The following is a 14,543-nucleotide window of genomic DNA, read 5'->3' as shown; positions in this document are numbered from 1 at the left end:
TGGATGAGAGTTGGTAAAAGAAAAAGCCAGAGGTCGTCCCAGATAGCAATGCACACAAAGGTATAAAAGTGCCTAACATGAGTGAGGAAAAAATGTAGAGATGGGTCTAAATGAAGTGGAACATTCACAGTGGTGGCTGTAGAAGGTAACGTTGGAAAGTCTATGATACAATGAGGCAGAGACTTGAATGGCAGTTTGGATTTTATCCTGGAGGCAATGAGTAACCCCTGGAGGTTTTTGAGCAGAAGAATGGCATATGAATATTCCAGTATAGGAAGATAAATCTGCCTACAGTGTGTAGAATGACTAGGAAGGGGAGAGTTTGGAAGCAGAGAGACCATCATTTGGGAAGCTATGGCAATCATGCAGGTGTGGGATGAGGTGAGCCTAAAGCAGTGTTCTAATAGAAGAGACAGGAAGTAAAGGTCAGATATATGGCCTTGCAAAAGAGTATCAGGACACGATCAGTGTTATCATGAAACAATTAAGGAATGAAGGAGATAGAAGATTCAAGATGGCTGTAAGTTTCCAAGCCTCAGTGTTACCAAAGGTAGGAAAGTCAGAAAAAGGATCCAGTTTTAAGTACTTTCTTTTTCAAAAAGCAAGAATATAAAACATGTCGCCCAGTCGGCGTGGCTCAGAGATTGAGCATCGACCTAGGATCCAGGAGATTGTGGTTTGAGTCCCAGTCAGGGCACATGCCCAGGTTTCGGGCTTGATTCCCCAGGGGGTACCTGCAGGAGGCAGCCAATCAATGACTCTCATCATTGATGTTTCTATCTCTCCCTCTCCCTTCCTCTCTCTGAAATCAATAAAGATTTTTTTTTTTAAAAAAAAACACTATAAAACATGTCAATTTGTCTAGGTTATAACTCCATCTATCTAAAGAATACAAAATTTAATCTAGTATAGAAACAGTGGTTGCATTCCTTATATCACCAAAGGAGCGCCTTCCAGAAGCCAGAGCCTAAATCTACTTACTCCCACTTAAAACCTCAAATAACTGTGAACAACTTCATAAATATAACACTGAAAAATATAATGAATTTAAGTGAAAATACAGTTACTCATACTATGGATTAACTTTAATAGATATTTTCCTAATATGGAATTCTTATTATAAAAATATTTACCAGTGTCCAGCCGGAGTGGCTCAGCAGTTGAGCAGCGACCTAGGATCCAGGAGGTCACAGTTCGATTCCCGCTCAGGGCACATGCCCAGGTTGCGGGCTCAATCCCCAGCAGGGGCCGTGCAGGAGGCAGCCGATCAATGACTCTCATCATGGATGTTTTTATCTCTCTCTCTCTCTCTCTCCCTTCCTCCCTCTGAAATCAATAAAGAATTTTTTAAAAAAATACTTACCAGTAAAACAAGTTGTAATCTGTATCAACATCAACAACCATGCCAGGTTCCCAAGAGCAGAGTAAATATTGCCAGTTGTGATATATACAATCCATATGCTGAATTTTCGTTTCCACATTTCCTAAGGAATCAATGAACTGTGAATGCTTGAAAGACATGGTGATGAATCATTTGGGAAATCACTGTACAATTTTTGTTTCATTTCCTTTGACCTCTCCATTTCATTTAGCAATCAGCATAATCAAGAACATTTCAAAAGGAAGTTGTTGGAAATCACTGCACTCTATGTGAGGCACACAATACCCTTTTGAGGTCTCATTTACTAGTGTAAGTACTAGTGGTAGGCAGATAGGCACACATGAGTAAAGAAAGGACAATGGGCCAGGTACAGGAGGTCACCAAGGTGGAAAGCCCTGGGTGTAAGGTGGGGCCTTGCCCCCAGGGTCACCTTTCCTCCCCTAGCATATCACTGTTTGGACCCTCTGACCTTTCCCCTAGAGATAACATCTAGGCCTCAGTTGTATTTCAGCTCCAGGACCAGAAAAGGCACAAAACCAACCACAGCTGATCTCAGGACCAGCTGCATTGAATAATGACACCCCTGCCCCCCCACACACACACCCTGTGGTGCCAACCAATCAATCAGTGGAGACCACAACCCTGAAAGGACACACTTGGAAAGCTGCTGAATATTCTATTGAGATCTTCCTCTGGAACCTCCCCTAAAATCTCCACCCTGAAAACCCTTAGGACGGAGGCCCCAGCAGTTCTCCCTTCTGGGAGCACATCTGTGCCTTTCCCTTCCCCATCCCGCCAGGCACATCACCTTGACCTTCCTCACTTCTAAGCTCCAAGGGCCCTCCCTTTACCTCTATAACTTGTTTCCTAAGCCTATTTCTTCTAGGAATTACTTTTTCTACCTCTGTGATTAACCAAATAAATGTTTTCTTATAGTTTGGGTCTTGGCTCTGAATTCTTTCCTAGCCAGAACCCAAGTACCAAAGTTGCTGAACCCAGGTCCAGTCTGACCTCACCGGTCTAACACCTGGTGCTGTTCCCACCATCTACAACAGTATAGACATATACACAAGAACTAAATTAATGATTCTAGAATGTTCCAAGAAGTTGAACAAATGCTCACATGCATATTTATTAATATAACCCCAAAACTGGGAACTATATTAGCCTGATAAGATGTAGATTTTGCCAAATGTGTTTGCTTAAAGAATTTTAAAAGGCCAGTCACCCACTCCTAAGAAGGATTCTATTTTGTGTCACACTCTCAATTGTACATGCATCTCATGTATAATAGTTAAAGGACTTGTTCCCTATATGGATTGTTCTGACAGTATTAAATATGAAAGGAAAGATTTGTTTTAACCTTGAGGATTTGTCCAATAAGTAGCTTCTGACCATGAACTCTGAACTTCAGATCCATTTGTGCATTGCCCTTGCAGAACTGTATGTATCTTTGCTTCAATGCCTTGGTTAAGATCAAACCCGTCTTTGTAATGCAGATTCTTTGTAATGATGGTCTGTTTGATAAAAAGATGAGACAAAGTCAAGTTTAGAAACAGTGATGGCATCATGAGCTACATTAATAAGGCTAATAAGTCATTAATACCCTGGAGAGTCTCAATGTCTATGAAATTCTTCATGATTATCTCATACAATATCTGTTATATTTCTGACAGAACTCACTTGAATCTTAATAGCTCATTCAAAAAACCCCAAAACATCCTAGAAGAGAAAAAGGCTCTATGGAAGGACTTGAGCTATAATCAACTTGAAATCAAAAGATAATTTTCATATACCATATGCATATTACATGGTAAATGATTCATCACCTTTCAAATGTCATATGAATTTTTCAGAAATAATATAAAGTAAAATCTGGGCAGTAACTGGAGAAAGCCAGACAAATTGTGAGCTCTTAGAGGACTAAAATCCTATATCATTTATCCTTGTATTCCTGATACCTAGCAGAGTGCCTGGCACAAAATAATTGCTCAAAAAATGTTTGATTTGAATTGCCCCTTGAAACTACCTAGCTGAATTTGAAAGATAATAGAATTCCTTGTACAATAGAAATCTTTGAATGAACATGCTTGTTGACTATGTAAATAGTTAATACTTCAGTTTACTACAATATATGCAAAGAACCATGTTATGTTCTGTGGGGTGAGTACAAAAATAAATATGGCTTGATTCCCACAGAGAAAAAAATTCACAGTCCAGTAGCATATATAAGAACCATATATAGGTATATAAGTAACTATAAAATATGGTAAAATGTGTAAGTACTCTTTAAGTTCATATTCCATGGGACCAAGTGTTTTTTTCTATGCTTCCAATCGTAGTCTTAATACTGGATGGGATGAAAATAGATTGTGGCAGGAAGTACAGCAGAAAGCAGTAGCCAGGGCAGTTTGTTATATCCTAATAATAGCTATTGAGATACAGGAATTAGAGTGGACACTGACATTAGGAATCACAAGAAAACTTCTAATAATTCCTCTGATATCACAAATGCATGCTTTACTTACCTTCCAGTTTTCACTATCAATGTTTCGGTATTTTAATTCATATTCTACCGTACATTCTTCACAATTATTCAGAAACAGTGGAGGTTGCCATTGCAAATAGAGGTAACCTAAATATCCAGGATCCACTATCTCAAAATCCTCAGGAGGACTCACTGAAATAAAATCAAAATATTTTTACTTTTTCCTGTATCTAATGGCAAAGATTGCTAAATCTAGATTACTTCCATATGTCCATCAACTGATGAATGAATAAATAAGCTGTGGCACATCTGTACAATGGATACATGCTCAATATGAAGAACCTTGAAAACATAAAGCTAAATGAAATAAGCCAGGACAAAAGACTACATATTGCATGATTCCATTTATGTAAAATATCCAGAATAAGCAAATCCACTGAGAAAGAAAATAGTGGTTGCCAGGAGCTGGAGGAAGGAGAGAATGAAACATGACTGCTGAATAGATGTGGGGTTTCTTTCTGGGCTTATGTAAACATTCTAGAATTTGATACTGGTGGTTGTTACACAACTTTGTGAATATACTAAAAACCACTGAACAATGCACTTTAAAGAGGTGAGTTTTGTGCTATGTAAATTATATCTCAATAGAGCAGTTTAAAAATCTGGATTACTGTTGCACAGTTATCTCCTCTTTAAAAAATCCCATATGCAAAATGTGACTTTGCCTAGCTAGGCACTGAGTTTTCACAGAAACAAAAAATTCAACATGGAGTTGTCTCTGTGGTCATACAGATCATCATTTGGTCTAGGATGGGAATGCTTTATTTCATAAATCTCTCTAATAGCAAGAACCAAACAGTATTAATTCAGTGTTTACCATATCCATATAACATCATGGCACACACAAAAAAGGTATAGAAAATATGAAATATAACTACTTTGACTAAAGGTTTTTTTGTTTTTTTTAATTTTTTTTTTTAAATATATCTTTATTGATTTCAGGGAGAGGAAAGGACAGGGAGAGAGAGAGATAGAAACATCAATGATGAGAGAGTCATTGATCGAGCCCGCAACCTGGGCACGTGCCCTGACCGGGAATCAAACCCCGATCGCCTGGATCCCAGGTCTATGCTCAACCGCTGAGCCACGCCCGGCTGGGCAAAGGTCTAAAGAATTAGGCAGATCTTGTTGCTCTAGTCTGATTAATGAAATCCTCTAGTAAACGAAAGTTCAAAGTGATCCCTAGAGTATGGCAAACCAGGGACACTCTTTGGAAGGATTCAAGAAGTGGCAGGCAGCTGAATAAGGTGACATCAGGAAACAGCCCCTATTATTTTGGAGGAAGAGGCAGTGGGAGGCAATGGCTCCCCCATGTGGTAACTTAAAAAGCAACAAAAACAGCCCAGCTGGTGTGTTTCAGTGGTGGAGCATTGACCTATGAACCAGGAGGTCAAGGTTCAATTCCCATCAGGGCACATGCCCAGGTTTCAGCCTCGATCCCCAATAAAGAGTGTGCAGGAGGCAGTGGATCAATGACTCTCTCTCATCATTGATGTTTCTCTCTCTGTTTCCTTCTCCCTTCCTCTCTCTGAAACCAATAAAAACATTAAAAAACAAATAAACAAACATTCTATAAACTGTCCTACTAGCAAAGCTAGTACTATACTAAGACCATCATATTGCCTTTCTGCTGACAATTTCCTCTCATTCTGCCCTGTTGTTCATTTTAATACTTTATAACACTGAGGTGAGGGGAAATGAATCCACAGAAAGAAATTGTGGCACAAATTATAATTTGCTGTGGGAGCACCCACGTCCAATAAAGAAGGTCTCCATTGTGGAAGAAATGACAATCTTGTTTCAACTTTTATGCTTAGAAATCTTTGTCAAGTGCATTGTTCTAATTACCTTCGGAAATAAGAAGAGTTCATTAAACATAATTTAATAATTCTGTTGTTATTATTATGTTTTAAAATATGTCTTTATTGATTTCAGAGAGAGGAAGGGAGAGGGAGAGAGAGAGATAGAAACATCAATGATGAGTCATTGATCAGCTGCCTCCTGCACGCCCCCTGCTGGGGATCAAGCTCACAACCCGGGCATGTGCCCTGACCAGGAATTGAACCGCGATCTCCTGTATCATAGGTTGATGCTCAACTGCTGGGCCAAACTGGCTGGGCTCTGTTATTATTTTTAAATTTTACTTTAAATCTCCATATATATTTTTTATTTATCTAATTGTCTTAAAAGTCGCCCAGCCAGTGTGGCTCAGTGGTTGAGTGTTGAGCTATGAACCAAGAGGTCATGGTTCCACTCCGAATCAGGGCACATGCCTAGATTTCGAGCTTGATCCCCAGTAGGGGATGTGCAGGAGGCAGCCGGTCAATGACTCTCATCACTGATGTTTCTGTCTCTCTCTCCCTTTCCCTTCCTTTCTCTGAAATCAATAAAAACATATTAAACAAAACAAAACAAAAAAGTTAAGGATAGTAGCCCTGGCAAGGTGGCTCAGTGGGTTGGAGCATCATCCAGGTTTCAGGTTCCATTCCCGTCAGGGTATATAACTAGGCTGCGGGTTGGATTCCTGATCTGAGCATGTAAGGGATGCAACCGGTTGATGTTTCTCTCTCACATAAATGTTTCTCTCTCTCCCTTCCTTTCTCTCTAAAATCAATAAGCACCCTCAGTGAGGATTTTTTTAAAAAGTTAAGGATAGTAAGTAAGGAAAGTTTCAGTTAGTTGGGTACCAGGCAGTGAGGTTTCAGATAATTAACCTATTCATTAGATAGGACTATATGAAACATTTGGAGAGTGTCTTTCAGTTTGGCTTTTATCCCACAAAATGTTTGTTATCATCAGTTACCTTATACATGAAGCTAACTAGTAAGAACATATCTTTTGTGCATGAACTTCCTGAATTAACTACAATAACAATCCATCTATTTATCATGCATTTTCTTAGGGCTGGTTGAAAAGACAGTTAATACCCCTAATTTTAAAACTACTCCATTGTTGGTTTACCTTTTATCTCAGAGTTTGAAGACAAAGTAGAACCAAATGCTGTGCAAATAAGAATGGCATATAGGCATCTGATATCCAAATGAATGAAAGCCATTTCTCTAAAATTTAACACCTTGAAATTACCACTCTAAGGAAAAAAAATACAACATTTTAACTTTATCTTACTTCAAATAACCAAATGACTAAATGTGATTGAAAACACATTTGGAAATTTCCTGTATGCTTTCCACCAAGACGGGAAAATTGTGCCCCTCTGAACCACGAACAAAGAAAAAATCAAGTTTGGAACCAATATATTTGGAAAGGGAGGATTCTAGTCTCATCCTTCTTATAAAAGTAAAAACAAAGCAAAACAAAAGAACCCTGTATCCCTTTACCCACGCCCAACCCCCACCCCCACACTTTTGTATACATTACAGTTGCAGCCAGGATGGGAGGACTTAGCCTTCAGCCTGAAGACTGAGCTAGACCCACCAGCGTGTTCCTACTGGTTCACCTGGTGAGGAGGATTATGACATCATTAGTCTCCATAGCAACCCTCTCCCATAGCAACAACAAAAACACTGATACTCTTTTCTGAAATAAAAAGTATTTGAAAGTTATCTGACTAAGAATGCTCAGAACCTACATCAAAGCCTCAGATAACCCAAAACTTTGTTCTATTTCTTCATAAATATTAAATCATCTTTTACTCTCACATCTGTTTCACTCTTCCTGTGTTTCCTGTACCAGTAAGTGGCATCACCATCTTCCCAGTTGCCCAAACCAGAAACCTGGGTGTTTTCCTCAACTTCTCCCTCTCTCATCTAATTTCTCAATTATTACCACCACTTCCTAAATTGAGGATCTTTTCAAGGATCTCCTTATCTAATCTTTCCTGCCTCCAAACCATTCTCCACACCACATGTAGCAAGAATAACTTTTCTAAAGGGCAAATCCTCCCTAGAGATAACATCTACGCCTCACTTGAACTTCAGCTCCAGGACCAGAAAAGCCACAAAACCAGCCACAGCTGACCTCAGGACCAGCTGCACTGGATAATGGCCCCCACTTCCCCCCACCTCCCAGCTCTCCCCTCACCCCTCCACCCCAGTACCGACCAATCAATCAGTGAAGACCACAACTCTGAAAGGACACCCCTGGAAAACTGCTGAGTATTCTATTGAGATCTTCCCCTGGGACCTCCCCTAAAATCTCCACCCTTAAAACCATTAGGAAGGAGGACCCAGCTGTTCTCCCTCTTGGGAACAGCCCACGCCTTTGCCTACCCCCCACAGGCACATCACCATTAGCTTCCTCATTCCTAAGCTCCAAGGGCCCTTCCTTTGCCTCTATAACTTGTTTCCTAAGCCCATTTCTTCTAGGGATTACTTTTTCTGCCTCTGTGATTTACCAAATAAATGTTCTCTTATAGTTTGGGTCTTGGCTCTGAATTCTTTCCTAGCCAGAACCCAAGTACCAAGGTTGCTGAACCCAGGTCCAGTCTGACCCCACTGGATTAACACCCAGTGTTATTCCCAATGCCTACAACAAAATCTATATAATTTCATTAACCAATGTCATCACAATAAGTTCAATTTTTAAAAAATAACACCCTTTTTTCAAAGAAAAATCACTACTCACTCTAAGTTCTACACTTCTCTTTTGGTCTATATTCCTGGCACCAACAATTTCACAGAAAGTTAAGGATTAAAGGTCACTTACCCCAACACTCAGGGACGTTTCTCTCCTCCTTTGTAAACTGAGATCAACAGACCCTCTCTCCCTGCTCCACCCTCTTTATACTACCCGGTCAATTTGTAATGTTCTAATGTTGCTAGGCTTCAATTATTACATAATAGAATCTTGGGATCAAACTGTTAGAGACAGTTGGTATATTGGAGAAAATGGCCGTCCAATCCCCCTTTATATATTGAAAAAGTAAAACTCAGATTTGCCCAAGATTACACAGCAAGTTAGTAACATAGCTGGAAGTAGGACAGAGATATGGTTCCCAGACCAGTGCATGTCTATCCTAATGTGCTGGATCCCACACGTTTGACTCAGGGTTATGAAAGCTTTTCCTCTGGGGCTCCAGTATTTAAGTCTTCCTTCAATTAGCTAGCCAGTCTGAAACAACACCATGCTATTCTTTTTATGTCTCAGAAAATCATAAAAGGATTCCATTTCTCTTACTGAGGTCCAATAAATCTCTCTCCTTAATTTCCACTGGCCAGCCCATTATTTCCCACTAAGGCATCTGTAAGTAATGGATATATTTGGTCAACAGAAGGCCACAGATCTTCCACAGAGCTGCTCTCACAGATTGAAATAAACACACTGGTTACTTTTGGATCCAAGGCAATACATCTGATAAAGAAATATTTTAATATTACCTATAAAGACTAAGACAATCAGGCTTCCCTTAAAATGTTCTCAAACAGATCTTAAAGTTCTTTTCCCCTATCAATCTGTCCTTAACTCTGTCATAGACCTATGTCATATATAGCATAAATGCTAAGTACAGAGTTGAAAATCACTTGCTTCTATTCTATTTATAGGCTACTGAAATTTGACTCAAGCTATCAAATAGCATTTTTTGGATCAGCCCAATACATTTAAGCAAAGGTAGGAAATGGGATAGCTAGCTTCCTGACTCACTTCTTTATAAATCCATGGAAGGAGTTCCTGAATTAGGCCTAGGGTTCCACCTAAACTTTCTTATCCAAATGAACACAAAGGCAATTCTTTCCTTAACTTCTGGGTTACAGAATTGTCACTAGTGCAATGAGGTGCTTTATATTCTTTATATGGTTACCAAGAAGGAGGAGTTTTCACAAGGGGGGAGTGTAGGGGAGAGAATCTAAAGACAAAGGGAAGATAAGGAATGGAAATGATGATATACAAGATTTAAAACAGTTTCTCATACACTCCCCACCCCCAACCCACAGTGAACAGCCACTTGTCTGATCTTAACTCTTTTATTTTTTTTTTATTTTTCATTTATTTATTTTTTAAATATATCTTTATTGATTTCAGAGAGGGGGAAGGAGAGAGAGAGAGAGAGAGAGAGAGAGAGAGAAACATCAATGATGAGAGAGTCATTGACTGGCTGACTCCTGCATGTCCCCTACTGGGGTTCAAGCCCACAACCTGGGAATGTGCCCTGACTGGAAATTGTACCTCAATCTCCTGGGTCCTAGGTCAATGTTCAAGCACTAAGCCACGCCCAGCCGGGCTTAACTCCTTTATTTATTTATTTATTTATTTATTTATTTATATTTTTATTTTTTAATATATTTTATTGATTTCAGAGAGACGAAGGGAGAGGAAGAGAGAGATTGAAACAGCAATGATGTAGTTGATTGGCTGCCTCCTGCACGCCCCCAACTGGGGATTGAACTTGCAACCCAGGCATGTGCCCCGACCAGAAACCGAACCAGGATCTCCTGGATCCTAGGTCGACACTCAACCGCTGAGCCACGCCCAGCCGGACTTAACTCCTTATTTTTAAAAGTGAGGAAATACCCAGAAAGGAGGGTAAGTTGTCCAAGCTCACACAACTTAATTGGTGGCAGATCTAGAATTGAAAAACACTCTCTTGAGCCCTTTCCACTGACTAGCAAATAATTTTTTTTGTTATACAACGTCTGTCCTGTACCTATCTTACCAGAAGCCTCACCCTGAATCTTTTTCAACCTACAGTCCCCAACCAAACCATCAACCCCACCACACAGTTTCATCATCATAACATTTTTGGCAGAGTAATTATTCAATAAACTTTCACTGAGCACCTATTTTTTTGCCAGATACTATTCCAGTTAAATCTTGTCTAATATATAAGGTGCAAATGACAGCTATCGTAATATCTGTAATAATAATAATACCTCCTACTATTTATTCAGCATTCACAGCATCCTAGGCAGGGCCTTGCACTAAGCACTTTATATACATTATCCCATGAAATACTCACAGTCAGTCTTGGATTTATGTATTGCTTTTATTCCCATTTTAAAGACCAGAAGCTCAGACAAAGAGAAATTAAACAATTTCCCACAAGTCACACAGACCATAAATGGTGAAATTTAGATTTGAATCCAGATAGTCTCATGCCAGAGCCCTTGAAGATAAACACTACACTAGGCATTTTCCATGCCTAAGATCAATATGGAAGGCAACTTCAGGGCTCTACCCACTGTTTCACACAATGCTATTGCTTAGACAGTTTCCCACTGAGGTGCTCCTTTGGGATGGCAAGCCTAAATCTACTTCGTTTTCAGCCTCACTTCCCCACCTCTTCAAAGCCACCTTGTTCTAAGAGTTGGTGAGGATAATTTTTGCATATTGGAGAAACTTCAGGTACTTATCAATAATGTGGTTTCTCAAGAAATAAATCATCATAGGCAATTATCACAGGCCCTCTTTTTTCTCCTGTCCACTTTAGAGACATCAATTAGAATCTCTAATATTTCCCTTCTTGTTTGATAATCAGGCACACTGAAAAAAATTAGGTGATCCAGAAACAGCCAGGATACAGATTCCACAAGTCACAAGATAGGTGAGGTTATGGGTGGGGCTAAAAGCCACCTAAAGTAAATTTAGAATCACAGCAAGTAGTTATAAAAGCTGACAGGACTTCCTTAGCTGGGTAGTTCAGTTGGTTAGAGCATCGTCCTGATACCCCAAGGTTATGGGTTCAATCTCTGGTCGGGGCACATACCAGAAGCAACCAATGGATGAATAAATAAGTGGAACCACAAATCGATGTTTCCCTCTCTCTTTCTCAATCTCTCTCTCTCCTCTCTCTCCAATCAATAAAGCCCTGGCTGGTTTTGCTCAGTGGTTAGAGTGACAGCCTGTAGATTGAAGGGTTCTGGGTTCGATTCCAGCCAAGGGCACATACCTCAGTAGCAGGCTCAATCCCCAGCCCCGGTTGGGGTGCATGTAGGAGGAGGCAGCCAATCCATGTCTCTTTCTCTCTCATTGATGTTTCTCTCTCTCTCTCTCTTCCACTCCCTCTGAAAGAGCAATGGAAAAAATATCCTCAGCTGAGGATTAAAAATAAAATAAAATACTTAAAAATTTAAAAATAAATAAATAAAAATATTTTTTAAAAAAGCTGACAGGACTAATTAAGCTTTGGGTAAACTAACAGATATACAGCCAAAGAGCTTGTTATAATAAAAGGCACAATGGTATAAGTATCAACCTGAATTTCAGCCCTGCTTCAACCACTAACGTGCTAAGAGGCAACTTATAATGTAATTTCCATCTATAAAATGGAGGTAGTGACAGACTGGCAGATTTGTGTTGAAGATTAAATGAGATAATGTACAAGAAAGTGCTATGAGAATAGTAAATTGTTCTATATGCTTGAAAGGGGTTCGCTTCTGAGCACCTTGCCACTAAGCAAAACCTTGAAAATAACTTGCTCCAACGTACACATTTGCCCCTACTAATTCAGCAAAATTGACCTGACAGTTGATAACTAGGCACTTAATATTAAACTCCAACTTCCACCACCCTCATTGAACCATTATCTGCCTTTGGATTTATTGAAATCTTCAGGTGTATAACATCGGTATTGCATATTTACAATCAGTAAAATTGGGGCTTAGAGGAGTGATGTGAGTTGTACAAGATCCCACGGCTGGTATAATCCATACTAAAAGGAAAGTTAAAGGAAAAAAGGGATAGAAAACTGTTGTAAGGCTAATACTCTAGGCACCCACATAATATAGAAAAGTTCCTTCTCTACCTTGGTAAAGAAGAAGATTCCTCCAAAGTATCTGAAATGACCGCAGGTTCTTGCTTTGTTTACAAAAGCAGTGACCAAGTTGCAGAGACAAATACTTATGTGTTAGAAAAGGATGAATGGACTTTTTCAATGTCACCAAAGTGGCTTCTGAAAAAACCACTGAAAAGAAGTATAGGCATGTTATTCATACTGCTTTTAGGTGGCTTTTTTATTTATACTTCTTTTAGGTTAATTTTTTCAGGGGTGTTTAAAAAATCAGTGCTATAAAATTTGACACTTTCCATTCACATTATTTAAAATATCAAAAAATATCCACCAAAACCATTAGAATAGGGCTTAGGGCAAAGGAGAGTGGGGAACTAGAGAAGTACAGCTTGAGAAAAGAAAACAGTGAAGTAGTGTGATTGCAAAGGCTTAAACGTCATCTGTGGGTGAAATGGTAAATTTACATGGCCTTACCTGAGAAGGCATTGACCAAGAGATCTGGGCTCTAGCACTAAACTTGCCAGGGGATTTAGAAATTAATGATAATAGGGGCTATAGTTTATTAAGGTCTTACCAGGTGTCAAGCTCTGTGTCACATGCTTGATATGTATAGTTCATTTAAGTCTCACCAACATTGATAGTTACTATTATTATTACCCCAATATTACAAATGAGTCTTTTGAGGCTCAAAAACAGTAAGTAAATTACTCAAGGCTATACAACTTAAGCAAGAAAAGATATGTATATCTGATTCTAAAAACTGTGCTCATTTTAACATATAATACTGTCTTTCAACTAATTTCACTTTAGTGAAGCTCATTTTCCTCTCATGTAATTATCCCTGGGATATCATTTTGTTTCCTCAGCTAATCTGCTATGTATCTATCCACAGTTTTAGGATGTGACTCAAAAGCACTGGCTTCCTGAATAACTAATCTTATTGTTAAGAGACTGGCCAACATGTACAAATGTCTCTGCAGAGCTTCTAGAGTATGACTATGACTCAGCATCATAATCAGCATCCCTGGAAACTGCCAGAATAAAGGCCTGACAACATGCTGAGATCAATACATTGCTCAATAATAGTACAATCAGCCTATGAACTGGTGGTGAGTCAAATCTAATTTAGATAACGAATAGTAAATATTATATCCTGTAGTAGAGTAGTTTATAAAGAACGAGGAAGATGACTTTGTTTACTTTCAAAAAGACTTTGAATCACACAGATTCATCATGCTCATCACTCACTAGTCAAGAATTATAAGTCATTTCCCACAGAAATACACAAAGAAGTTAAGCACATGTGCAATGATGGAAATCACTGTAGACAAATGAAATACAGGCAGGACCTTTTTTAAAACAAATATCACTTTAACATTGGTTGTGTATAATGTGGTTATATTTGTGTCCCTGTCAACATGACATACTAATATTTTTTATTGGTACTTATAAAATATATCCAATACATCTTGTAAAACATAGGTAGTATTCTCATTCTCTAATTCTTTTTTTAGATGGTTTCCTGTATGACATCCCAAGTTTATCCAGTTAACAAATTTCCTGGAAAAGCTAGAGAATTTAGTTTTGAGCTACGATAGCAACTACCAGGTTAACTGTTAATTCACAAAGCAGTTTACACTTTTCAGAATCTGTTCCCAATCTGAGCCAATCAGAGCTTTATCAGTTTATAATCCCATCCAATATACTACCTTTTTATGACCCTTTTAAAAATCCTCCCATGTCATCAGTTTTTTAACATGGGTCAAATTATTATTAAATATGCCGAACATTCTATTCAAATGTAGTCATGGCTGAATAGCAATGCAGTATCCTGAAAAGTCTCCACTGCTCTGGAACTAGCAAAACAATTTTTATGATCAACACCCTTCTCTCCACTCCCAGATGCTCTCAAATACTTGTTAGCAAGCAAA

At 38.9% G+C, this 14,543-nt stretch overlaps 1 protein-coding gene across 9 annotated transcripts in view; it reads right to left on the bottom strand.

Moving 5' to 3' along the window:
- Nucleotides 1-14,543, bottom strand: part of IL13RA2 (interleukin 13 receptor subunit alpha 2) — a 70,816-nt gene that overhangs the window by 11,218 nt on the left and 45,055 nt on the right. For 3 of the 9 annotated variants that reach the window (XM_081125261.1, XM_081125263.1, XM_081125260.1), the window contains 5 exons: nt 7,303-7,386; nt 6,891-7,017; nt 3,910-4,061; nt 2,745-2,898; nt 1,364-1,484 (listed from right to left, as the gene is read on the bottom strand). In XM_081125261.1, the coding sequence (XP_080981387.1) occupies nt 1,364-1,484; nt 2,745-2,898; nt 3,910-4,061; nt 6,891-6,984 (521 nt within the window). In that variant the 5' untranslated portion in view covers nt 6,985-7,017; nt 7,303-7,386. Of the gene's footprint in view, nt 1-1,363; nt 1,485-2,744; nt 2,899-3,909; nt 4,062-6,890; nt 7,387-14,543 lie in introns of all 9 variants that reach the window. The other 6 variants (XM_081125258.1, XM_081125259.1, XM_081125256.1 and 3 more) reach the window with 3 other exon arrangements.

Source organism: Miniopterus schreibersii, assembly GCF_964146895.1.
Source record: "Miniopterus schreibersii genome assembly, chromosome: X".
Taxonomy (NCBI): domain Eukaryota; kingdom Metazoa; phylum Chordata; class Mammalia; order Chiroptera; family Miniopteridae; genus Miniopterus; species Miniopterus schreibersii.
The sequence above is the reverse complement of the archived record's forward strand: the minus strand, read 5'-3'. Positions and strand labels throughout refer to the sequence as shown.